This window comes from Patiria miniata, unplaced genomic scaffold (genome assembly GCF_015706575.1).
Source record: "Patiria miniata isolate m_02_andy unplaced genomic scaffold, ASM1570657v1 HiC_scaffold_28, whole genome shotgun sequence".
NCBI classification, from domain to species: Eukaryota; Metazoa; Echinodermata; class Asteroidea; order Valvatida; family Asterinidae; genus Patiria; species Patiria miniata.
In genome coordinates this window covers 3,468,428-3,495,556 of record NW_024037067.1, presented here as the reverse complement: position 1 = coordinate 3,495,556, position 27,129 = coordinate 3,468,428, and the positions used below count along the sequence as shown (strand labels likewise).

At 38.3% G+C, this 27,129-nt stretch overlaps 3 protein-coding genes across 4 annotated transcripts in view; 1 reads left to right on the top strand and 2 right to left on the bottom strand.

The window, feature by feature from the left end:
- LOC119734765 (cytohesin-1-like) overlaps positions 1 to 15,555 on the top strand; it is a 35,461-nt gene extending 19,906 nt beyond the window's left edge. The window contains exons 7-13 of the mRNA XM_038208317.1: positions 324 to 436; positions 923 to 1,071; positions 4,001 to 4,112; positions 12,463 to 12,539; positions 13,029 to 13,100; positions 13,237 to 13,388; positions 14,196 to 15,555. Of these exons, the coding sequence (XP_038064245.1) occupies positions 324 to 436; positions 923 to 1,071; positions 4,001 to 4,112; positions 12,463 to 12,539; positions 13,029 to 13,100; positions 13,237 to 13,388; positions 14,196 to 14,277 (757 nt within the window). The 3' untranslated portion in view covers positions 14,278 to 15,555. The remainder of the gene's footprint in view (positions 1 to 323; positions 437 to 922; positions 1,072 to 4,000; positions 4,113 to 12,462; positions 12,540 to 13,028; positions 13,101 to 13,236; positions 13,389 to 14,195) is intronic.
- Positions 15,556 to 16,528: 973 nt separating this feature from the next.
- On the bottom strand, positions 16,529 to 19,824 carry LOC119734764 (5-demethoxyubiquinone hydroxylase, mitochondrial-like). Of its 2 annotated transcripts, none has more exons than XM_038208316.1 (6): positions 19,636 to 19,824; positions 18,841 to 19,091; positions 18,184 to 18,298; positions 17,806 to 17,890; positions 17,444 to 17,567; positions 16,529 to 17,260 (listed from the first exon to the last, which is right to left on the bottom strand). In XM_038208316.1, exons 2-6 carry the CDS (start codon positions 19,072 to 19,074, stop codon positions 17,183 to 17,185), a joined length of 636 nt encoding a protein of 211 aa, XP_038064244.1. In that variant the 5' UTR covers positions 19,075 to 19,091; positions 19,636 to 19,824; the 3' UTR covers positions 16,529 to 17,182. The 2 variants fall into 2 exon arrangements, with proteins under 2 accessions (XP_038064244.1, XP_038064243.1); XM_038208315.1 differs by having other exon boundaries at positions 18,841 to 19,088.
- A 1,453-nt stretch (positions 19,825 to 21,277) lies between these two features.
- On the bottom strand, positions 21,278 to 26,083 carry LOC119734876. Its single transcript, XM_038208484.1, has 4 exons — positions 25,238 to 26,083; positions 24,009 to 24,158; positions 23,299 to 23,500; positions 21,278 to 22,840 (listed from the first exon to the last, which is right to left on the bottom strand). Exons 1-4 carry the CDS (start codon positions 25,490 to 25,492, stop codon positions 22,734 to 22,736), a joined length of 714 nt encoding a protein of 237 aa, XP_038064412.1. The 5' UTR covers positions 25,493 to 26,083; the 3' UTR covers positions 21,278 to 22,733.
- Positions 26,084 to 27,129: the final 1,046 nt, after the last annotated feature.

Genomic DNA, 27,129 nt, shown 5'->3' with positions numbered 1-27,129 from the left:
CCTAAGGAAATGGTGGAAACTGTAATATTTCTTTCACATTGTTGCTCAGTGTATAAGGCACATGGCATATACTGGTATTTGCATACATGCATATTTTGCATAAATTAGAACATCAATTTCTTAGCTTTCCAAATGAAGTTTATTGTCTGCATTCATAACTTTTTTTATCAGTATATTGACTTGTTTCCAGTTAGAACCAATTGTCTACTGTAGTAATGTTCTGGAAGTTGACATACCAAGTACAAATTTATGTGGTAGAATTGAAAAAACAATTGATACAGAATTAGGGAATGAATTTTGGGTTGTAATTGTTGTTTTTCCAGACAATTTCTATGGAGTTTTCGTCTTCCTGGCGAGGCACAGAAGATTGACAGAATGATGGAATGCTTTGCCAAGCGTTACTGTGAGACCAATCCAGGAGTTTTTGAATCTACAGGTAAAGTTTGAGATCTTCTGTAATAGTCAGGCTCCCTAGATACCTCTAGACCTACCTTATGTTTACTTTTTAATTTTTTTTGCTGCGTCAAAATCAGCTTTTGTGGCCATGGTTTTCAATTCTTATTCTGTATCTATTTTTGGGAGACAGGAACGTCCATTTTAGATATAGCCTTGATTCAACAGACAAAAAAGTTGTGGCAAAAAAGTTGTCCCTACATTGTAAATGACCAGTTTTTGCAGGATTATTTTATGGGGTACGGTATCAGCTATATGCATCTCACAACAAAGGTTGAGGTGAATGTGGCCCTGGTAAAATAACCACACAAAACAGTAAAATAACCACACAAAACAGTGATATATTCGAAATCTTTTCCAAGCCCCCAGCGTCCCTTATTTCTAATAGTCCCTATTCATGCAATTTGTATGTGACAAACAAAATGTTTTGATTCTTGAATCTTTTTTTTTTGTCCCACCGTCTTTGCAGATACATGTTATGTGTTGTCGTTCTCCATCATCATGCTCAACACCAGCTTACACAATGCCAGCGTCAAGGAGAAACCCTCCCTGGAGCGCTTCATCCTGATGAATCGTGGGATCAATGAGGGGGGTGATCTGCCGGAAGAACTGCTCAAGGTACATCAACTTACTTTAGTAACCCTGCCCAAAATGATAAATCCAATACAAAGTTTCACTTCATTCGGTCAACTCTTTTGGGGGAGTTGTACAATGTACTTACTACTGAAACATGATTTCAAGTTATTGTTGTTAAATTCCTGTATTACATGGAATATGCAATTTTTGCAAACATCAAAACTACAAAACTACCAGTTTTGTAAATACCTTACTGGACTGTTAGTGAATGACAGTCTCAATCATCCTGTAAAATCATGGCACCTGGTGTGCTGTCATTTTCAACAAAAGTGGTATTTTTTTAAATCAATTTCCAATGCTGGTCGGGCAACCAGCTCGGAAAGAAATGTTTTTTTTTTTTTAAATACTACCCCAATTTACCATATGTAGTTAGTTCACATTTTGTTTGCAATCGATTACACACCTATGAACACGTACAAGCCAGCCAGACTGGTTCTCTGACCTTACAATTTCCCGACGTCTATAAATTGCTCTGTTTCATTATAAGTGGGGTCAGGGAACCAGACTACAGAACGTGATTGTTTTTTTTGTTTTTCAAGCATCTTCAAACATAAAACTTCAAACAAGTCAGTGTAACAGTATTTGCTAAAAAAATACTAACCCCCAAATCCATCCAGGTCTGAAAATTACAGCAAAAGCAAGTGTTGTATATTCCCTTTCTTGGGCATTGATTGGTCAAATTTTGTCTCTTTTATACTCTAGTGGGTTCCGTGTGAAATGTCTTTGCCTCACTTTTACGGAACTCATATCTATTCGTCCACAGAAAGAAGTCGTGTATTGTGTTCGCAGTCTGATATTAATCTATCCACTTGATTTCATTTCCTCAACTTCTACTTTGGGATTTATTTAGACGGGGTAGTTTATTTTTTTGGCCTTCTCAAAATCCTGTTGGAGTATTATTTTAGCCGCAAACTAGGAAGGATGTTCATACAATGCATCTTATCGGACCCATCTTTCCTGTTGCACAGCAGACCTTAAAGGGGCAACCCAATAGAATAGATAAAATATTTTAATAGAATCTTGTAATTGAACTTGCACTGATTTGTTCTGTTAACCTCCTTTCTCCATTGAAATCAGGCACCTTTAAAATATTCTAAACCATAAATGGGCATCCAAAAATGTTCACAAGTTAAAAAAACAATTTTGGGTTCCCGTTAAATGCTTGACATAATGAACTTTGCAGAACCAGGATATTGTTTAAGTTTTTTTTTAAATGGATCCATATTTCTGATAACTGCTGTTCAGTTCCCCTTCTTTGTCTCCACCAATGGGGAGGCAACTGCGCCTCGCCATTGGTGCAGATTTTCCTCCCAATTCCTAACTGGGCCGTTTTTTTGACCAGTTGTTTTTCTGGGCCACACTTCCTGGTAATCAAACTTGATGTTTGGCCCGTTGATAAACTTCATCTTTCATTTGGCAAGTTTTTGCTGGCAGTCTCCATGCTTGTGCGTCTATCCAAAGTCCGCTGTGCGGGTCGTAGCGTGCCCTGCTTCAGTTCCTATTTTGTCTGGGGCCACAAGTGTGAATGAAGCCACTAATCCCCTGTGTGAGGCCCTGTGTTATTTCAGCCATTTATTGCCTTCCCATATCCTCCCATTCGATCATAAACAAGCTTTTCAACAGCTGTAAATAACCCCTAAGTTACAATGAGTGGTCTGTCGACCTTGTCGAGCCAAGAAAGTTGTCGCAGTTTTCTTCAAATCTTCAGAAATTCTTACTTTTTTTTGGTAACATTGCATTGTTTTGTATCACTTGCTTTTCAAAGATACTTCAAAGAAAAATATGTGCGAAAAGTGTAGTTCCGTGACCCCTGGTTTACTTTTTGAAATTTTTCCTGGTTTTGCATCTCACTTGTAACAAATTGAATTTAATGTGTACATGCTTTACAGCTTGTTGTACATCTACATCTGTCTGACTTTTGTTATAGGGACCCCAAGTGTAAGGGGGGGGGGGGTGGGGACAAATTATCCCACCCCAAACCACCCCACACCGCCCGAACCAATCTTGTGATTGTGAATACATGAGTATTGAGTCATTTGCTGCATCTAGCATTTAATACTAATTGGAATAAATTGTACCATATGGAATCAATGGCGGAATTATTAACATTTGTCTAAATTTCCTGTCTTTATGCCAAGCCCATCAACAATAACAAGCAAACCCTTTCACTTCCTTCATAAAGTTACACTGATTGCTTCTGGACATCAATCTGTCTTTGATTAAACCCCCCCCCCCCCTCCCTCTTTCCTCTAGTCACACCCCAACTTGAGTCGCACCCATACATCCTGCGTTTGTTTTGACAACGATGATGCATCACGCGTAGCCGGGGTCCGCGCTGGCAGGCTGCGCCGCGTCTCTCAACGACTTGACCCCCCGCACGATATTGCCTCCGTCATGCTGCGTGGCTTCTGCATCACCCCATGCGCAAATTGGCGTAATTAGATTTAGTAGCGCGGCGGTAACGGACGTTCTGTGAAACCAAATCGTTCAGCGCCATCACCCTTTAGGATGACTCAAGTCCATTCCAACCACGACCTACTTCAAATTCCACTCTTCCATTTCACTTTTTCTAAGATTTATGACGGTGATTAACTCTGTGTTATTTTTAAACTCATTTGATAAATAGTTTTTGATTGTTGGTTCGCAAGTACTTTTCCTCAACACTTATCTCTCAAAAGCATATTATTGCTTTATCTACAGCATCAAGAGTTATTCCCAGCATTTCCAACAAAGTCCCAACATTTTGAATCATTTTGAATATCAGGCTCTCAAAAATAAGAAATCTTTAAAATGAAACACTCATAACGGATGCCCATCCTTTTTCTTGTAGTTTTGAATAATAGGAATGAATGGGACTTTCTGTGCCAAGTCTGCTAAATTATTGTTTATTTGGTTTTTCTGTCACTCTCAGAGCCTGTATGACAGCATCAAGAAAGAACCGTTCAAGATCCCGGAGGATGATGGGAACGACTTGACGCACACGTTCTTTAATCCGGACCGGGAGGGGTGGCTAATGAAACAAGGTATGAATCACGCCCAAACCTTTCTCCTTGATGTGTTGTTGTTGTTTCAGTCTGGGCTACACAGAGTAGGGTGTGTTGCCTAGAGTTGGTGGGTTCTGGTTCGAATCCAGCTTCTGCTACTGCTTGTGAATGTGCAAGTGAAGGGTTGTGTATACATCTTAAACAGGAGGGGTTAAAATTTGGCCGCATCTGAAAGTTATGGCTAAGCCACTTTGCATAGAAGCGTATGTAAATGCCGGCCGCAGCCACTACTTTCGGGCATGGGGTTTGGTAACATATTTTTGCAACCTTGAAAATTGGCAACCCGTGGAGTTATGGTTCAAATCCTGTGCAAGCAATGAATAAGAATTAAAAATACCCAAGGAATTGAGCTCAAGGATTAAGTCTGCAAATTTCGAGAGAAGAATCTTAAGAAGATTGGATTTTGGGAGGTTGTGGGACTATCAGCCAGTTGGTAAGGGGTTCGAGTCCATGTTTTATTCTGTTTTGTGCCTTGGAAAGGCTTGTTCTTTGTCACTGTTTTTCTCTATTGTTGTGTATTTGTTTCTCAGTGAAGACCCACACTAACTAATGACTAAATTCGTTGATGAACAAGAGGATCTAAAATTGTATCTGGTGTCAGCTGTTTTTTTTTCATCTTCTTGAATTCTCTTTTTTACTAAGAAAACGTGTTTTCAAAATGATATCTGCCAATGTTTAGGGCATTGCTTACGAAATTGTAGAATTACAATTTCTTTTTTCCTGGTTACAGATACTGTTTCTCATATTTAATGATCACTGGGATAAATATTACTTGTCCAAATTTTTCGTTGAACTTGAGGTCATCAACAGTATGCACATAAGTGGGTGTTTACGACTCAGTGCAAACTGGCGCATCTTTGAGTTCTGCTTGAGTAACGAATTTAATTTGATCCATTAAGATCCACGATGTCTTTGACAGACCAGAAAATTACAACGGCAGATGTCGTGGGAATAAATACATGTGTCACCCCTGCAACAAATAACATTCCTCAAATTTGAAAACACCCTTGGATCTGGCTAGGCTGTTGATGATGTTGTTGGGCCACTACTTCACAGCGACTAGGTATTTAGGGCACATTCCGTCTTAATTCACGTATGCTCCCCGTCTAATCTTCTGTCCAGATCCAAGTTGATTGGCACTCTAGGGCGATAACTTCTAACCTTTTCTTGCCGGTTGTTTACGCCAAAGCTGAGAATCCGATGATTCACATTCAGTGCTTCTCCACTTTGCTTGGGCGCTTCTATGTCAAAAGCTGTTTTCTAAGGTGTTAGTATTGGCAGGAATTTTTTCGCAGTGAAGCGTAATTACTTGAGTTCTTCAACAGATTTCACTGCAAACAAACAAGTTGTAACAACAAGAACATGTGCGCATTTTGCCAAGTAAATATTAGATTTTTCCAGGCACAGATGGCGAATATAGAAAATATGGATGCCAAAAAAACTTGTATCTTTACAAGGTTTCATTTGGGAATTTCAAAGACTTATGTTTTTGCTATTGAGATGGCGTGACTTTTTGTAGTTGTACCTGATTTGAACGACTCCATGCACAAACTAAAAAAATTCTTTGTAAAATTGTTCCATTTTTGAAAAGTTCTGCAGCACTCAATAGTCAAAATGTCATCAACTTAGAAATAAGATGACGCAGTGAACTCTTCCTTTTCGTTAGCGTGAGTATAATGCTTACAGTTGCACGTCTGGAACATGTCAAGATTCAAATTAAAACCACCATGAGAGTGGATTAAAAACAAATCTTCGCTCGCCCTGTCCAAATCTAATTAAAGTCAAATTGAGATTTCATACAGCCTGGGGAAAAAACCTGAGATTGCTGCGGATAATTTGACATCCCATAGGATGCACTACAAGCCTCGTCTTCTGAGACATACGTCTTGGAGAGTACAACATCCCCCCTGGAGGGTCCAGGACATTTCCACATTTGTCATGACGCATTGTGAGTAGTCTGGCTCCTGTTATTGCTCACTGGAGACCAGAACCGAACCGGTGAATTTAGTTACAATGTACCTACGTCATCACTCCTGAATTGTGCAATTAAAGCTTACTCAACACCAACTCATAAATACCAATTTGATAAAATAATGTATGGAACTTCTCCTCCATCAACAACTTTGTTTTACATTTTATAAATACACATGTGTTCTTTCATTCCCAGTGCAAAACTGGCAGGTTTCAAGCCTCCAATTAAAAGTTTAATCCTGAGATTCACGTTTTCTCTGGGCCTTATTTCTCCTGAGCTGTTTCGTAGAAGCTACCCTGTTGTTTTCCAAGCCTGTTGTTGGTGACATTAAACCCGTAGGATTACCAAAGATCTCTATGGATTCACCGCCACCCACCGTACTAATCTGTTTATCACCAAACGGCATCTGCCCCCACGTTGCTGAACTTTGAATTGAGCCTCAGAGACAGTCTTATCACTCGGCACGTGTCTAATAACATCTTCAAGGCATCATCCTCATCTGTCTTGAGCAAATGTTTTTCTTGCAGCGCAAACAAAGTCCCATGCGGGATTCTTTTTTATCAGCATTTACATGTTGTTGTGGAGCATACATCTTTGTCACCAGGTATAGGCCTGAGCAACACTGTTCAAGGACTATGAATTAAGATTCCAAGTTTTTTTCTTGTGGAAAATTTCAGAAACTTTTTTTTGGGGGGTGGGTGGGGGCTTTGTTATTTTGTAATTTTTTTTTCTATTTAAGATCTCATTTCGTCTCAGTATTTGCTCCACACTTGAGCTGCCAGTACAGTCCAGTTGAAACAAGCATGCCACTCCGATAAACCCTCAAAGTGCATTTACATGTAGCACAGTTGAGGTGTTGGGTATCCATTCTTTTTACCGAAACCACAAGTATCGCGAAAGTGCTCTTGAGGGATTGTATTCCCACATATTCACGGAGGCTTGAAAACATCTACAGTTTATAAAATTTACTTCAAAAACTTCTCTCTTCAAATGTCAACTTGTTTATTCTGTTTGGTCAGAAAAATATATTCATGTCCTGTGTTGTATTTGTACTAACAGACTTTAGAATATCTTTTGGTTTGTTTTTCCAAATGTACATGTTCTGTTAGCTCTTTGTACATGTTTTTCTTTCTGTCCTACAAAAATAGTCTGATTTTAATCAGGTTAAGTAAACCATGAACATGTATGTCAGTTGTGCGCTGATGAAAAGGCAGCAAGTTAGAAATAGTCACTGCAATTTGTTTGTAATGTATGCTTCAAAAACAGTCAATTTGGAGCATTTGTTTTTAGTCCGGCCAGTGCATGGTGCATTTGGTGTGCACGTTTGCCAGATATGCACCCATGTTAGCTGTGAAATTGATGTCGACTTTTGAGTCACATTTCATATATGTTTGTACCGGTATTTTACAAAAAAAAAGAAAAAAAAAGAGTGCAGTAGTTTTAGATGCATACAGCACTGCATGAAATACGAACATGTTTCAGCCAATTGGCCTATAGGGTTTTTAAACATATGTACAGGAAACAGCATTTTAGCTGTGTAAATTACAGAGGGGGTGTAGAAGTTACATCCTCCCTCTGGAAAAAGATTTATACTTTCTTCAAATAATTCAATGGACCAGTGTAAAAATTCATATGGTGAGCCTTTCAAAATATCATGAAAAATATGTTCAGTTTCCAAAAGCAAGATATTAGTAGAATTAGAAATGAAGGCCATACAATTATGTATCCTACATGTATGTGGACTAACCAGTGAAGATTTCAAACTTACTTGTATCGTGAAAAACATGGGCTGGATGAAGACTGGAAACACTTGGTTCATTAAACTTTCCTTTTCGTCTCAATCTTCATGAACTTTGACTTCAATCTTCATGACCTTAGACCTTCCAATAACCAGATGTTAATTGATAAATTTTTCAGTGCCTTGTGTTGCTATGTGATTGTCTCGCTGTTTTTTGACCAAATTAAAAACATCATGAATTAATCCTCACACGTAACAATTATTTGCTTTCTTCTTTACCCCCTTTTTCCTCATCTTTTTACCCCCTCTGGAATCCCACAAACAAATGCATCCTCCAAAATGTGTCCCCCTGGCTCCTCCCACCCCTTGCCCCTACTTTACTGTGCTTCGCCTCTGTGGTGCGCTACTTTTCAACCAATAGGAGGTCAGTTTGGCTGCATGCTTGTGGAAACTCTTGGAATGTCCGTCGACCCTCCATCTTTTCTTTAAGTTCTGTTTTGACCCTAGAATGCATGTTTGTGACCATGGCAACCATCACATGCCAACTTTCTCTTGTGCATGCACTGAATGGAGCATTTTTAAGCCGGATACCAAAAACACAGAACATCAAATGTCAAATTAATAGATTTTTTGAAAAAGCGTGATATTACTTGTGAGTGATGTTATTACTCACAGTATCAAACAAGTTTGAAAAGTTATCAAAATTGAGAAAGGGAACGTCACATTGCACAAAATGGAACAAAATATGATGTTTTAAGGTACACAAAACCTGTGTGCACACCATATTGCAATTCACCCCATTGTTAAGACAAATGAAAACTGACAGTTTTCCTCAAGAGAGAAGCGGGCATTGTGATGTGTTTTCTTGCCGTGTCGGAGTAATGACTTGTTTCCTGAGCCCTGGGGTTGATTTCCGGCGAATCTAATACTTGGTCAACAATTGCCGGCATTATCCATGTTGAGTAGAGAGTCCCTCCCATTTAACCCAGAATTTGAACTGGAAGCTTTCCATGAGAGTTGGTGATGTGCCAACATATTTTTAACAGGTGGGCATCGCTTCTTGTTAAGATGTACACCGATAAATGATTCATACTATTTTAACTAGAACCAAAACCAAAATATAAAGGGAAAGACAAAAAACAAAAAAATACAGCTGTGACAAAGATAACTCAGAATTTATCGTAATATCTTATCAAAAACAACCCCCCCCCCTCCAAAAAAAACAAATACATTTTATTCCCCATATAACCCAGGGAACAAGAAACAGCTCATTATTTTTGAATGTGTTACTTCATCTCAGAGGCACAGCACACAACCTGAAATTCCAAAAATTTTCCAGTCCAATTTGTGTCTAACAACTTTGTCTCGTGTCCTTTACTTTGCGCTCGTTAATCAACTAATAAGTTAATTTCAGTTGATTCTATTTTATGTTGTACCTTTCTCAGTTCAGCAGACAGACACAATTGTATTTTTACATCTTGTGTTTAAATTGGGGGAAATTGTAGCGCAAATATTGCAAAAGTAATATTTTTCCTGTGTTTTGATTCCTCACAAGTTGTTTACACTGTGGCCTGAGATCTTGTATACACACACAAAACGACAGCATGATACTTTTGTCTCTGTTCCTTTAATGCATTTTGTAAGACTTGTGAACTTAAACGTTACCACTTTTGTACCTTTCTTTTTCATGCTGCCATTTTCCTCTGTGAATGAAATTTGTCATCTGAAAATGCTGCAGTTGTACTTTTCAAGCATGATTCAGTGTCACACCCCTGCATCTTTTGCTATTCCTGTGCTATTATTGCGTTCAGACAAAAATAGTTAAGTTTTTTCAATAGTGCTAGATGAAATTTTAAGTATGCACAGAAAATTGAGTAGAGTAGGATTCAAACCTGGGACCTCAAAAATACTGCATCGGTGCTGTATCAACTTCTCTTGCTGCATTGAATTTTCTTTCTTTGAACTGTGGTATATTTGATGGAGACCCTACAACTTTTTTTAAAAATTGTTTTCAAGTTTCATTTGGTAAAAGGAAAACAATCATGTTGACAAGTTTTTCCAGTGCAAAATTGACTCCTTGCTATTCCTGTCAGTCTTCGGTCCAATTCTCATTTTCTCGTTTCTTTTGTTCATACGCATTCCCTGTCGCCCCCAGTTCTGGGTGTTTTTTTTTTCGTGGCACGTAACAAAAATTGCAAACTCATTTCACTTAACCACACTTCAGATGAGTCAGCCCACGTTCAGATTTTTTTTTTTTAAGAAACATTCTCTCACTTCAACGCCCTCTCTAGCAAGAAAAAGGTGAAAACACTATGTTTGACCTTCCACAAAACCCAATTTTTGAATCACCGTACGGTGCTTGAAAAAAACACAATTCCTAACCAACCTACTGAGTTGAAACAAGAATGGATCCAATGGAGCGAGAAACAAATACTGATTTGTTTTCCTCAGGGATGTTCTCAAAAGTCCAAACAAGCTTCCTGTTGCCTCATCTTGCAAAACAGCAATCAATATTTGCCATGTAGTGTAAATAAAGACTCATTTCAGCAGATTCTGTTTTCTTTCATGAATTATATTTTCTCTGAGAACTCTTTTAGCTGTAATTGGTGCAACCTTGTCCAAAAAAACCATTGTGCGATGACATTTGAACTTGAAGCACAACGTTCTATCATTTAATTTTGCAGAAAAAAAGGCATGTATCTCATAAAAGCGGCCTGTAGCAAATTAGATGAGACAGTGCTTTCCTCTTTGTCATCGGCCCACTTAAGAAAACAAACCCACGGAAACTCAGAAAATTAATGCCGGGTTTTTACGAGCCTTTCGGTGAGCCCAGCGTTCTTGCAGTACGAGGGCAAGGTGCTATGCTGTAACCGCATTTAGAAAAGATTTGAGCGGAGAAATTGGAGGAAATCCCCTAACATTGGGCTGGTGCGTTGTACTCTGTTTTGCAATCTAATTAGTCAAACGCCTAATGGAGGTGTTATGTGGGGCCTTGTAAGAGCTGTATAGGCACAGATCCAGACTTGCACAATTTGTGATTTTCACTTAAATTTTGTCCGTGTAAACAGTGTGTCATTGTGGCATTAGTTTTGGCATTGTGAGCATGTACAAAATCTTGTGAACTGCTTTTGTAGTGTAGTGCCTGAAAAAGCATGTGCTTGTCAAAGTTATCTTAAAAAAAGAAAGACATTTTCTTCTTGATAGTTTTCAGTCACTAACTACCCTCTAATACTTCCTTCAAGTTCAAATAGGTAGTTTATTCTGCTTTATTAATTGCCATTCCTTCCTATATTTTGTCCTGGACTAACATACATTTTTCTTTTATGCCTGCTGGATGGTAAAGGTTTGTCAATACTGATAATCTTTCTGTGAGTTTTTGAGAAAGACTTTTTTATTTGAGAATATGACATCGAGAAAAGCAAATTACAGGCAGAACAGATGATAATGATAGCATTTTAAGGATCAACTAAATTCCAACCAATGCTCATGAAACTGACGTAATCATAATTTTGTAGCACACACGACAGAATTTTACCTTCAAAACTGCATCTAGGGCAGTATCATGGTCTTAAATTAGGGGGGTTGGGAGGGGTGGGGTTTCAACAAGACACCCAGCCCCTCCAATTAACATTGACCTTTCCCTAAATTTGATAACCTTGGAGAATGGGTCAATCGCAAAGTAAATTTGCACAGCTGCTGTCAACCCCAATCCAAAAACCTAGCATTCAAAGCGGGTCCAGGGCAATCTGCACGTCAGTAAAATCTTTCAACATGAGTAAGGTCTAGCTGCAGCTTTAAAAAGGAAAAAAAAAAAATATTGTCGAGCGTGGGGATCTAGATTAAAAAGAAATGTCCTTAACCGCTATTCCCCGGGGACGGCAGTGGATGAGTCGCCATCTTTGAGGGGATGATGCATAATTCTCCAGGGAATCGAACCACATGAAATTCACTGGATGAAACATCCATCAACGTCATTGCCTCCTCCAGAAATGTGATGAGTCTTAATCATTTCCAGTTTACGAGCAACTCCCACTTTGTGTCTTCTTCCCCTTCTTTACTTTTTTGAGTCGACTTTTGGGAGAAAAGTTAATCATGTTTTCCGTCCCTTAAGCTTTCCTGAACCACTGGGACTATTTTCAGTTTTGGTCCCAACAAAATTCCAAACATTTCTTTTTATGTTTTATAGATCTAGAGAGATATGTTTTATGCCTTACGTCAAATTGAGGTTTCACTCTTGTGACTTATTGCTATGACACATGGTGTTGATAGCAAACAGAACTTTCCTACTACATGTACATGTACTCATAATTTTTGTTTTGATTTTTATGCGTTTCCAAAGACGTCTTATGATGACATTTTTGTGTCTACGATAGTCTTAAAACAATCTGAGATTAGCTAAGTCCGCCCTTATAGACACTTAGGCAAATTAGGTTTTCCCATTTTGTTGTTGTTGAACTATTACAAGCCAATCATAAGAACACATTGTAGAGATAATAATGTCTTTTACTGTAGAAACCATTCATAATTTGCAATGACTATTTTCCAGTGACAGATTTTTCAATGAAAGGCAACACTTATTCAACCAAAATGTTTGTTGTTCTCGTTTTTTCAAACTTCAGGTGGCCGTTACAAGAACTGGAAGCGTCGCTGGTTCATCCTAACAGATAACTGCCTGTATTACTTTGAATACACCACTGTAAGTGACATTTCATACTTTGATTGCAAGTTTTAAACCTTTTTTGGTCGTGTTTGGAACTTATGTAGCTTACTGTGAATGGCACAAGTACATGTAGGTCCTGATTTTACACTGTAAATTCTCAAAGAATTTTATCAGTGTGAAGTGCTGTGGTCTGGTACCTCAACTCAAGATCTTGATATGTCCAGTGCAGGGTCCAGTTCAGCCAGTGGGTTGCAGTGCATATGTCCTGGGGCAAGATACTATGTCACAATTACAACTCTCCAAACAGGAATAAATGGGCGCCTGTGAGGGCAGCAGCATCGAGCTGTATAATCCTCTCAAAACTGTGAAAGTTTTAAAGAAAGTTTCAAGAGCCGATTATAAGGGATTACACTAATGTTTTTTGCCTGGAACAAAGTGAACAGAATTTTGAGAAAACTTTTTTGGAGTTTCTAGAACAAGTGACCGACTTTTTCAGCGTCATATTGGAACACTTTTCTTTCGCAGGACAAGGAACCACGTGGCATCATCCCGCTGGAGAATCTACAAATTCGGGAAATGGAAGACAGCAAAAAACCTGTAAGTAGACATTTGATTCTCTTCATTCCGTCAATAATTCTCCAAATTGTAATTTAAGAAATAATCAAATAAACGTTACACTTTTGTTTCCGTACACAATGATTTTGATTTTTGTTGGCTTTTTCTTGTTCCACAGCACTGTTTTGAGCTCTTTGCAGCAGACGGACGCGACATCATCAAGGCCTGCAAGACAGACGCAGACGGCAAGGTGGTAGAAGGCAAGCACAACATCTACCGCATGTCCGCCTCCACGGTGGAAGAGAAAGAGGCTTGGATCAAGTCTATCACGTAAGTCACTTCAACGGGATTCAAACCCAAGGTCTTTGGACCACAATTCCAGTCCTCTGCCGACTTGTTTTCCTTTTGAAGCCCTAAATCGGTATTCTTGATTAACCCTTACCCTACTAGACCCTCCAACGCATGCCAATATGTGCCTCAAGAAAATCTCCTATGTTTTTTGCATGGCCCTCCAATATCTGCCATGTCATTTCAAGGGTAACTGGACAGGCACTCCAATACATGCCACAGAGAACAATGAGAGTCCTCTGATAACAATCAAGTGCCCCCAGCTGGTCAGTATCAGGCACCCTCCAGGGCCTCCAACTCCTGCCAATTGGAGCCTTCACTGCTACATCAAAGTATCCTCCAATAAACTGCAGCTGGAGGGCATTGGCATAACCAACTGACATGCAGTAAACTACCCTCAGAGAGTAAGGGTTAAACAGTCAACAGTTGATGAGGTTGACTCAAAAACAAAGAATTCATAGCATAACGTATTCCCACACTGGTTTTGCGACAGGCTCCTTTTCAATAGTCCTTGTTTGCAACACTCACTGCCAAAGACCAATCCCGGCAAGCCAACAATTTTAACACGAAGGCCCCCTTCAATGGTGAAAGCATTGTGCTAGCTATTGTTCAGATAATCCATCATGGGGTAGTAGCTTTGTACAATAGTATGCACAATGCTTCTGCCATTGAAGGGGGCCTCGTGAATGTACAGTTGTCAGGTGCCTAGGTTCATCTGTAATATTGCTCTGGTACGATTCTCACCTGTGTGTTTGTTTGTTTGTTTGTTGGTATATTTCTCCACCCCAGGGCTAGTATCAGCAAAGATCCCTTCTACGATATGTTGGCAGCAAGAAAGAAGAAAGCTTCTTCCAACATGAAGGACACCTAGAACTCCCCTGCAGAACGTGGGACCAGGACTAAGCACATCCATGTAAATATGTAAAATATCCAGACCATAAACTTGATGAGAAGTATTTCCATATAGCACAACATGAATGGGAAAATGATACAGTACAACATCCCTATGTGTGTGGATTCCACACGCAAACTAGGTGTTTAAAAAATGATTAAGACTTTACTTTTCGTATGTGATTTCTAAACTTTAATGGAATTATGAGTCGACTTTGCCAAAAAAAGTCAAGTATGAAAGATATATCCTTTTTTAAGCATAGGTGTATTTCATAAAAAAAAATTAAATACTTAAAAATGATGAAAACATATGTTGGATTATTCTTATTATTTAGAGAAAATTACTAGTCAATAAATCAATAAAAATAACCACTTTTTTTGGGGGGGGGGGCAGGTATTTTGGTTCTTTTTGTCATTACACCAAAAAGTCTGATTTTGACAGATGTGAGCTTCCATTTCTTTGCTAAATTCTTTTTCGATATGTTGCCAAAATTTGTAAAAAAGAAATCATTAAAACTAGAAGAGCATTTTAAATATTTTGTTATATATTGTATTAATTAACCATGATGTACTGTGAATACACCATGAAAGTCAGGACGAAAACTTGGCTTTTTGGGTTTTTACTTGAAAAAAAAAGTAACATTAGCTGATGTGCTGTGTTCCAAAATCAAGGAAGCTAAAAAGTAAAAAGAAATGTGTTTTATGTTGTTTTGTATAAAAAATGTATCTTTAAGTGATTTTCAACAACGAATCAGCTCTGTACATTCTTAGATGTCGTGAATATTTATTTGGATGGTAATTACACAAGTGTATTATTTTGTAGTTATCATCTGAAAGGTTGTATCAGCATTATTGTACAATATTTGTACCCAAATTGTACAAATTGGCTGTGAAAGAAGTTAAAACCACCACTTGTCGTCGACTGTGATGTGATACAAGATTATTGTTTAAATTCCATCTTTTGAATAACTGTTTAAATATTAAGGTAGTTTGTATAAGTGGTTTTGTTATAATTATTTATTATGCAACTCAGACTTGACAACAGGCTTTAAAACTGTTGTTACAGAATTTGTTTTTTGGGGGAGGAACTTTGAATTGGATATACAAATATATAGTGACATGTATATCTGTTTTGTTACAAATGTTTAAACGTATTGAGTTCAATTACCCAAGGAAAAATAGTTTTTGTAGACTTTAGTCTGGAGCAAATTCAGGAACATGGATGAATAATTAAATACGTTTCTGAAAAGTTCCATTACTTTTTTGTGGGGAGTGTGGCCTAGTGGTTAGGGTTCGTGACTCATGAGCAGAGGGTCAGGGGTTTGAATCCAGCTGCTGGTCATATGTTGTGTCCTTGGGCAAGCCACTTCATCCCCACTTGCCTCTCTCCACCCAGGAGTATAAATGGGTACCGGCATAAGCTGGGGAGTAACCTGCGATGGACTAGCATCCCGTCCAGGGGGAGTAGAAATTTTCTCAGTCGTTTCATGCTACTGAAACCGGAGATAAAGGCCGGCCTGATGGGCCACATTCGCTCATGACAGACTTCACCTTTTTGTTACTCCACTACTTTTTTTTTGGGGGGGGGGGTTATTCCTCTCTGCACCCAGAGAAATGGTGTAACAGAGTTTCTCAGTACATTTATAACCGTATACGTAAAAACTGTATATCCCTTCAAATTTACAAAGAAAACTGCATAGCCACGGGATGGCAAAAGCTTTTAAAGTGGCGGCTGCAGGCAGCCAAAAAGAACATGTACATTGTACATATGAGACCAAGAAGTCTGTTTTCATTTAGTGTTGTTTACTTTGTAAAGATTTTCACCGCATTTAATTAAGATAAATACTACTTATTTTCAGTGCAGTATTAGTTATTAACGACAAAGAAGAATCTTGGCATGACGAGTTGAACTGAATTGCATTGTTGTTTGTCAGTAGGCAGCAGACCTGTTCTGTATTTCATTATCCAACCGCAGGGTTATGCTTGGAAATTCAAATTAGAGTTGACTTTGTCGTATGCCAAGTTCTTTTGTTTTTAAAAACCTTTTTTTTGTTTTCCATTTTGAAGATTTCCGATCAAAGTAACAAAAGTCTTTGTCACTGTGACATTTGTATTGTACTGTGTAATCTGCCAAGTTGGCCACTATGTAGAAGTTTAATTGAATATAAAAACAAATGATTTTGTATGTTATAAAAATTGATATAAGATCGCAGATTGTAAAATGCCATAAGCCGTGTTCACAAAAGATTATTTTAATGGAGCCTCCAAACTTTTTTGTCATATTCCTAAAAAAAAACAACCATCAATCATGGTGCTTAACCTTATGGTGACTTCACATTTACCAACAAATTTATTAATTTTTTTTAAATTCTTCTTGGAACAAATTAAATTGGAGATTTAGGCTAATTCATGAATTTAAATCCCCCGATTGAAAACTTACACTGCTTGTGATACTACAGATTATTTGACCAAAATATTCTTTAAGATGAAGTCTTTTAGTCAGTAACTCATAATACACATCATTCAGTTGGTACAAGTCCAAGTTTATTTGCAAAATGCTTTCTACTCCAATCTTTGTTATGAGCCTGCTGGTGAACACAATGTACACTGATCAAATTTTTTAATGAAAAAAAAGACATAAATAAAACATGAACTGTACATAAATAAACAAAAATCGCTTGCATGTTGTTGTGTTGTTTTCATAGTGACCACAACAGGGAGTGTCCAATCCTATCCAGGGAAAATCCCCTAAACTATCTATGCACGTAGGACACTATGTCCATAATGTTATGCTTAAATCTCAATTGGTGTTCATTATCTGGATTATGTGCCTGCCAGTTTAACAGGTGCAGTCAATAGAGGGCGCCCACTCCATGATGTCATCTTCATATCCTCTCCGATAGCCATATAGCAGCAGAGCATCCGGTTTTGATTACTGTGGAGAGTGCCGAGTACATCGGTGCCTGAATGAATCACATCAAGAATAACCAGCCGTTACAAAGTTTTCAATTCACGGAACATAAAAAGACATTGTTCATTGCCCGCTGACAATGTACCATCCCCTGCCCCACCCGGACCACACCCCTCCCCACTAAGGCCACACACCCCTTGACCACGCCCTGACCACACCCAACCGACAGTCTCACCTGCTCAGCATCATGCTCCAGCCCAGTGTCTAGATGTTCCAACTCCTCATCTCTGAATTGCTTAATGATCTTGAGCAGCTCTGCATGTTTCTCTGGATCGTCCTCAAGAAGTTCCCTGATTTGACTGAAAATCAGTAAAATGGGACACGATTATCTAATCTTCACCGAACAAATAAGAGACAAGTCCTGAAAAAGGAAGGAAAATTGATAAATCCAAGGAGCATTCGTGAACCTGAACAATGCCTCAGGTTTCTTAATTTCTTTTTGTAAAAACCTGCTGATATGAAACTAAAATAATGTTGACAGCCAATATTCTATTTAACTTAAGCATTGGAGCTCTGTTTCCTCAAGATAAGATTTACCTGTTGTAATGTCCTCCTATAGACTCTTCTACAGCCACTGTACATGCCATTGCACCCTCCTTCCCTAACAATGCTGTACCAGCACCTGGATGAAACACATGGAAAGATAGAAATAAATATGATTGGAATAAGAGACAACTGTTTGCTTACAATTTTAAAGCTGGATAGCCAGAAGACAAGTTACAGAAACTTTAAAACCCAAAGATGTCTGAAGATTTTTGTGTAAGTTGGACAGTATGTTTAGCATCTGTCCCTTCACATCAACAAGTGAGAACACTTGTGCATCACTGAGTACACTCCTCTCATGGGCAGCAATTCTCCTCTTTCTTAGATTAGAGGAACAGTCGTGTCACAGCTGATGGAAAGTATTAAATTTACCTAATGCAAAGCCTGCAATATTCCATATAGGAAGTAACGCTGTCGGTCGGACCCTGTGTTCTGGAATCAACCTCTCAAATGTCGCCCTGTGGTGCTTCTCTTGATCCCACATTTCCTGCAACAAGATACAACTCAGTTCCTTAGAGAAAGGGCTATTGAGGTAAATTTACAATACAGCATCTGAATAGAGACTTTAAACTTGCATGGTTCAACACACTCGGGCTTCTCTTCGCAATAATTTTGAATTGTTCTATTGGTTACAGAATTAATGGACAATTGTTTTGCATGTTTCTCAACACAGGGAAGCAAGTATGAAACACTGAATTTTCTTTGTAAAAGAGAACAATTGCTGAGCACCTTTTACAAAGTGGTAAACGCTGCCCTGGCATTCTTAGTTGCCAGTGGATACTTTGCCAGCAACCATTTTCTTTTAGTAAATGTTATTTTCACAGAGTCTTTCTCTGAATGACTGATATAAAGTTCTGTCATATTGGCTGCGTCAGCTTTCTTTCAGTAAATGCTAGTTTGCCGGAGGAATCAAAGGTGACCTTCGGCAAACTAACATTTATAAAAAAATTAAAAAATGCCGCCTGCAGAATATCCACTGCCTTCTTACTAATCTTAGTTTTTTGGAGGGTGAACAGTTTTCTAGTTTACCTGAATAATGGGACCTACGGATGTTTTGCCGAGCACTGCCATTTGCCCAGCATAGATCCTATCAGCGCCGACTTCCCCTGCATGATCCACACGGATGATCTTATCAATCATAGCTTGACGGCTCGCCTCTGAGCTTGCATGGCGTATGATGGGAGACTGTCTGGTAGTTTGTACCGCACGATGATGGGTGCGGCAGACGAGACAGGTCAGTGAGCGGACTTGGGAAGCTTGCATGATCACAGAGGATGCTGCTTCAGGAATAAAATGAAATCAAAATGGCAAAACAATTTTTAAAAATTAATTATTGGAAGCAATGCCAACAAACATAAAGTCATCCGATGAAAACATCTATTCATTTGCACACCAGTTTTCATCGGTTGCTAGCTATGAGTTACCATTCAACGGAGAGAATTTAGTAAAAAGTATCTGTTCAGGTTGTGTACAAAGTCTATGGAGAGTTGAGTGCATATTCTAGCAAAGTATTTGCTAACAAAATTAGAAATGTTTCTCAGTCCCAAATTCATGTTTTTTCAACATTTTTGCAAATAACCGACCCTCAATTTTGAGATTATAGTATTTTTTTTTAATATATGATGAAAAAAAGAGCGTCAGGAAGCAGTATTCTTTCCTAAAAAAAATCCCGGATCATCGGCCCGGATGTCATTGTGATTGTCAGTTCATGTTAACTTGTTTGCGATCTTTGACTTTTTTTGTTAAACTTGATAAACATGATAAAGTTGATTTCAATTTTCAAATTTCATCTTTCCAATCATGCCAATGCACTGTTTCACTTACCTGCGTCAGCACGACTGGATTTTGACAGATCAAAGGTATGAGATAACGTTTAATTATACAGCAAGGAAACTGTCGTTAAACTTAAGGTATGATGACTGATGTAATTGTAAATAATATTGTCATTGAGTAATCAAGTTATTTAACATGGGCGCCGCCATATTTGATTAAGACACCTGTGGACAAAAGAGGGCGCACTAACAGTTGGCGTAATGTTTACTTTTTATCAAAAAAAAGTTGGGATTGGCCTAAAGTTTTACAGCATCTAAACACCCAGAAACTTATTTTTATGACAAAACGTAGTTCCTATTTTGTTTAAACTCCAGCATGTTTGTGGTAGATTAGTTTAGCGGATGATACTTTTTACTGCCCTTTTTGTGATGCTGTCGTCTGCTATAGCTAGCGACATCGAGTCCAGAAATTCCTCATGAATATTACATGTAATATTGTTGATTTTAATAGCACTGTATTCAGTTAGATCATATTTTTGACCTTGTTTTAAACGTAAATACAAACGGTAATTAACTGTTTAAAAATATTTAGAGATAATCACATGATGCAAAACTTCGTCCAGCACGGTAATTTTCGTGAATATTAATTAACCTGTTTTACGGTTTGTGGGCGTGGCTTATGCACCGTACCTGCGCATTAGGCGCGAAATTCGAGTAAGTGCAATTTGGGAACTTTGCACGAGTTGAAACAATGTGTTGTTGAACACTGTCTATTTTATTGTGTTTTGTGGAGCTTTATTTGATATTTTGTAGTGAATTTTGAGCTGCAGATGTGGAGCAAACAAACTGACATGATGAAGTGAAGTTTAGGAGACAGTTCGTGACGTTGTAGGGCATTTTTGAGGAATTTGTGAAGCTAAATTCGTGGAAAACCTAGCCTGTCATGACAGTAGAACCGCATCGGTGCGATTTCACATCAACTGCGTTGTGTAATGTAAGTAAATTATTTTGGAGTTTAGCTGCATAAATACAATCCTCTAATTAAGGGTAAGGGTATTACAAACAAATGTCTTGTTCGGTAGTCTCGAACGTCAGAACGTTTTGGAAAAGTTTTTATGGACTAATGTGCAAAATCTAAAAATGTATTTTTTTGTGTAGGATTTTGTTTTTAAATTTGGAGGGGATGGGTCAGTTTTTTTAAATTGTCATTTATAATTTTAATCACAATTTTTGTGTATTGCTTTTCACTGTAAATTCCTGTGTTAATTTTAAATTGTTTGACAAAGTCTGAAAATGAAAGGGGAAGAAAACAAATTGAGGCATATAATTATTTTTATGTGAATAATAACAATCTTCACAGTACAGTGGGAACTACCATCAATTAAAAGGGGCCAAAAATCCTGTATAGAACTGGTCCTTATCCCAATTTCAGAAGGTACCTTCTACCTTACACCCTAGCCCACCTTTTCCAATTTTCCAGTCAAACAAATTTAAGAATTTTTTGGGTACTCGGCCCCCCCATCCTCTACCACCCCCCCCCCCGCCCCCGCTACTTAAAACATATTTTGTATGTTACTCACGTTCCCAAGCTCAAGACAAATTCGACATGATGTTCAATCTATAAGATGTACCAAATATTACTTCAAATCTAAATTAAGGCTTTCAAGCCAAACATGCGCACAGAATCCATATAGTACGTAAAATAATTCATAAATTTGAACTTTTCAAATACTTTATTCAGACACAATAAAGAATGCATTAAGAAAATATATACATACAAATATGTACAAATGTATCTGCATGATACGATGCATAGAGTAAAAAACCTTGGAAATATACACAAACAAAAAAGATTTCATTTTCCACAAGCATTTTTAAGAAAAGAATGAATGTGTTCTTAGGTTTTGAAACCATCCAAATATATTCCAGGACAAGCATGATACAAATTAAAAAGTGTAAAACTTTAAAAAAGTTTTCTTATTTTTAAACAAATTTCTGTGTGTCATAAATCCTGCCTAGGTTCAGGTACAGATACCCACTGCGAAATTACTGCATTTCCCTCAAATCTACATTGCATTGACTACAATTTCAATAGTATTTCTTCCATTTATTATTTGTGTTCAACCAATGCTGATGTGCAGTGGTCCCATGCATAGCCTAGCAACCACTGAACCAATGAAGTGCTCTTCACAAATGAACGAGGGCGCACTTCATCTTCAGTGGATGGATTGCTGGGGTGTCACTGCTCCACAGCAAATATTGGCACAACGTCTCTGCTAATGCTGGGATAACTGAACCACAGTTCTGTATTTACTTCATCAATATTTGTATTCCATGATACAGACACGCAGCAAACAGTTCAGGTGTTGAGAACATGTGATGGATGGGATAAGAATGGGTTAGTGAGAACACGACCTCGGGTACCAGACCGTCCCATTCCAGTAAGCAAAATAAGGAATTTATACCATAAAGGCCGGTTCATTCTCGGTGCGAATGTGAACGCAAATGCAAATTTTTTATGTCTGGGCAAGAATTCGCGCTGCGAATTCGCAAAAATTGAACACATTTGAACTCCAGCGAATTTTGCAGCGAATGGTTTGTGACGTCAAGTTCGCATTCGCATGAGCCGGCCTCAAGGCCACAACCTTGAACTAGCAGTTTTGGACTCGGCTGTTTGGCACCACAAAATACCACAGTTGTGTTAAAATACCATCACTATAAGTATCATTGTGACCACACAGTTTATATGCATACGTCTCCAACCATGATTTTATATAGACCGTGCTACAATTTGAGGGTACAATGTATCACATTATTCCAAGGTCCTTGTCATTACAATTATCTGGGATTATGGGAAATAGATATGCTTACACATTGTGATAAGCCACCAAAGTGTTGTGTTGTTTAAAACAGGATAATGGTTTATAAAATGTAACAAACTTCACTTAAAACTTTTGGTCTCTGTGTGTTTACGAATGGGATATATTTTCATTTGGAATGTCCATATTGCATAGCCTATTGTAGTGTTACAGTTAAAAGTAAATAAGCGTTGAATAAATACCAAATTATTGCAGAAAAAAAGTAGTCATACTGAAACAAAAAAACTTAAGTAAAACTATAGTTATTTTATTTCAGAATTGTAGCCTTGTGTCACCCTAACACAAAGTAGTCCTGTGCATCCCTCCTGGCAGAATGGAGCACCCTGTTTCCAGACACCAGATGCTGATCCCTGGCTTCCATTGGACCTAAGGATTTTCCTGGAGAGGGAGATCAAGAACAGTGAGTCATTTTTTATAATTTTTATATTAATCTTAATAAACACAGTGAGATAATTTTCTCCTTGCTGCAACAGTTTTTTTATAAAATTTTACACCAAAATGGAAGTAAAATTCATCACTTTCCTTTTTACAAGTATCTCCTTTCAGACAATTCTTGTAACTCTCTAACTTTGACATGTTTTGCAAACGTTTTAAGACAAAACATGAACAACGGATGTTTTGTGTACCATTACACATCAACTTGTTTCTGCTCTGTTGTTTTTGTAAATATCTTAAAATGTCGTTCAGCAAACTAACTTGTTACTAGTTTATTAAAATCCATCTTTAATTTGTGCATATAGTCAATGGTCGCACAGTTTTAATAAATATGGATTGATTCCAATTTTTAAAAAATGCCTATGATGTGGAGTTTTAACACAAAATCTTGCAACGCTCACCAGTTAAAAGGTCGTATTTCTGCTTGGGTTGTTCTGGCCGGGGGACCCCCTCACCCCTCTCCAGTCCTAGCTTGGAGTGCACCCTCCCATAAGACGTCCAGTAGTCTAGCTGGTTGTTGTCCCTGCTTAAGACCTTCTGCATGTCCTGGCCTGTCACATTATGGGACCAGTTGGCTAGGGAGGGGTAGTGTAACCTGTTGGGCTGTTGAAGAGGAAGGGATCAGTAAAGAATGGTTATCAAATAATGTAGGCAAATTCTTCCTTGAAAAATCACGTTGCTACCTCAGTGTAAGATGGATATTTCACTACTTTTTGCAGACCGATGTATTGTAGTTATGGAAACTCCAACCAGGGATAATCACTTTAACCAATGTCATCCCTAGTTCAGAAGAACATGCAACACCCCCCCCCTTCAAATTTTTCCCCGAATGATCTGAAAATGAGGTCCTCGAAAATTAATATGTACAATGTCTACCCCAACATTTTAAGTATAGAACTGACTATGATATGGGAGTATAGCAATATTCAAATTTTTACTGAAACAATGTTTCAAGAGGTCAGGATTTCATAAACATTCCAAAACTTTTGAAGAAATTTTAAAATATCTTCTCTATACCATTTAAAAAGTAGTTCCTCAAAAAATTTGGCTTTCTTCATTAACAAAAAGAAAAACTTGAAATACGGCAGTCGATATCAAATTATGGCCTCACATGTTCTGTCGAACGTTCCACAAATTCACTGCCGTAGCGAGTGCCAAAGTGTTGCTGTTGATTCCAGCCGATATCAAAATGTGATGTGTGTAGCGTAGGGCACTGTGCAGGCCTTTCTGCAGGTTCCAAGGAATCCTTGCCACCAAATGCCTGAGAAAAACAGAAACAGAACAACGTTGTTGAAATTCCCAGAGAATATGTGTGTCACATCTCACATTAATGAGAGACACTATGCACATGAAGGTGCTCCACTACTGTACAGTGCACACTACTTACAGCAGTGATTTCACATTTACTTGCCAGCCACTTTGATTGTGGTTAACTAAATGATGCACGTAGCTATCGTAACTAACTAAAAATCAAAGTAGCCTTTATGAAAATCAAAGCCAAAGAAACAAGTTTTCATTCAGTTTTTGCTCTCGTTACCATTGATGAGCACAATATTTAAAGCAACGATGAAAAGCAGTTGTGCAGCTTGTAGATTATTCCCCTCAAGTGATTTGTGGGCCCTGTAATAGTACTCTAAATACAAAATGGCCGTGTCAGTCAAACACACACCTAACGACTGGGTCAATAATTAATACAAAATGTATTGTCATTGCTATCAGTTTATATCAGTTTGACCCTCTGTCACAGAAACAGTGTGTATTTTAATCATTTCTTTTACTTGGTTGTTTGGACCGAACAAAAACCAGGTTGGACTATGGGCTGTAGGTACATGGTGTTCAAGGGCCCGTAGGCTTGAACCTCTTGCACGATGCATAGTACCACTATTTGTTGTTGTTGAATCTCAATCAATGTGCTTCCATTTCATACCCACCTTTAAGTGTTGCTTTTCCCCTGTTAAAAAACTTTCGACCAATCAAACAGACCCAAAGTGTGACTGCTACTTAGTCAGGATCATCAAGTCAGGATCACTTAGTAGTGATCATCAAGTCATTTTCAAGTCATTTATAGGTCCATTATATTGTTGCCGAGGATGTCAGTTTGAATGAAATATTTGTAACATTTTGCAAGTTGTTTTTGCGCTACTATACTCCTGAGATTTTGCATTTGGTGAACAAATGGAGATTGTCAGTATTTGTGGCTTTAAAAAAACAACATTGAATTATTCAAACAATAATTCATTTTGACATAGTCAGAGGAAATTTTTTTAAGGTGCCCACATAATTACATCGAGATTCTTTGGGTAGGATGACAATTACATTCTAGACCTGCTTCCGACTCACTGTTTTTGCCGATGTGTTGAAATCCCTCTTCCACCCCCTCTCGTCCAACGACAGAGTTGTCCTGTGCATCCATCTTGTCCCCTTGCGCATGGACCGAGCAGGCTCGCCTCTCCTCTTGTCAAAGGGAGTGATGACCGTGATGTTCTTGGAGCGGTTTGTCAAGATTGTCCCTGCCGAGTGTCCCTGCAGCATTCTAGGGCGAGTCTGCGGTGACGTTTTGGACTCCGTCGGACGAGTCTCATTTTCTGTGGTCATTGTTTATTTGTTTTCCTACGGAGGATTTTGTTAGAATAAGATTTGCACTCGTCTTTGGCCCCCTAGTTCTTGTTTCGTAGTTTTTGTAGACTCTTCATTCAGTCATGTCAGTTCACACACAGTCACATTGGCATTACCAGGTCCATGACTAAATGCACTTACTTTACACCAGAAATGATCACATTTATTGTACTTTCATTGTTCCTCTGTCGTGCCTGAACATTTCTTGCTATCGTGCGATGCGTAAAACCAGTGGAAACGGTATTATTTGGCAAGGCTCCTTCTAAACTGAACGGTAAATAGAACTGCGAGATAAAGTTGGGCAATGTTTACCATGTGTGTGCCGGTGACCTGCAACACCCTAAACAATCGGTGTCGTTCCGCCGCTGAAGACCGCATAAAAATAAACCATTTATTTCACCCATACACGTCACAAATTTAATCAATTCTGTGCGAAAAGTATCCATAAGTATAGATAGTACATGAATCGAGTATAATTACTGAAAAATAAATTGCTATAATGGGGATAAATGTTGTATTTTGGAAACACAGCGGATTGTTACAGGTTACCATAACAACCATGGACACGCGGGAAGCTTTCACAAGAGGGCGCCCTTTCCATCACTCGCAATCAATCATGAACAGGTGGATAGAGCAGGTGTATGTTTTGCTCTCTGATGCCACGTCGTAAATATCATTAAAACAAATCACAAATGAGAAATTGATTTCCCAAATTATCCATAATAGAAACTGACGGAAACTGGTGATACGAAAACACCAGCTGGTTGAGGAAATTGAAGCAGCTTAATGCCAATTTTTAAACATGCGACACAAAAGACGCATGGATGGATAGGCATTGATGTAATTTTGCTATTTTTATCTTATCGGATGTATGTTATTTCCCTCACTTTTGTAAAGGACTCAGGGTGACAAAGTCACGAAGGCTGAGGTGTCTGTAAAGTAGACAAGTTTACATATCCCACGCCCATGCTCAATCGCTGTTTACACATTATTTACACGCTGTTCACACGCCGCAATGACCCCAAATAGTTTGTAAATTAAAATGTAACTCGATTTTTTTTATTAAATAATAATTTAAGCTCCTACTTTCTCGAAGTATTTTCACAGACATGTTATCTGTTTTTGTCAGTTTTGTGATTTAATTTGGTATGGTGATTTTAAGTACAATGCTATGCTCCGGGTGATTTTATACATTATTTTGTGACCAGGCTGTCCCAAAGCCTGTTGGGTTTATTGGCTGTGACGTCACGCAGAATACGTAATTAAAAAAATGATTCAGTTTAAAGGGTCAATTGAAAAGGCCAACCTCAGGAGGTCCGGGGCCTTATTTCCCACTTATTGTGTCTTCATCGTGGGAGAGGTGTGAAAATCAAGTTGATCCTATCCCCATAAAACCTCGACCCAGTGCTCGGGGTCACGGCATTATCGAAGTTGTTGATATCTAACCTTGGTCAAGGTTGCCGTGATTGGTGCCACAAATCACCAGTCTGTGGACTGACAACCAACAAAAGTGTAAATCACTTCCATGCTGGTATTGTAACTTTTAAAGTGAAGTGTATTTCGCTTTATCATTCAAACTCATCCAAGCGTAATATGCTATGCACCACTAATTATTT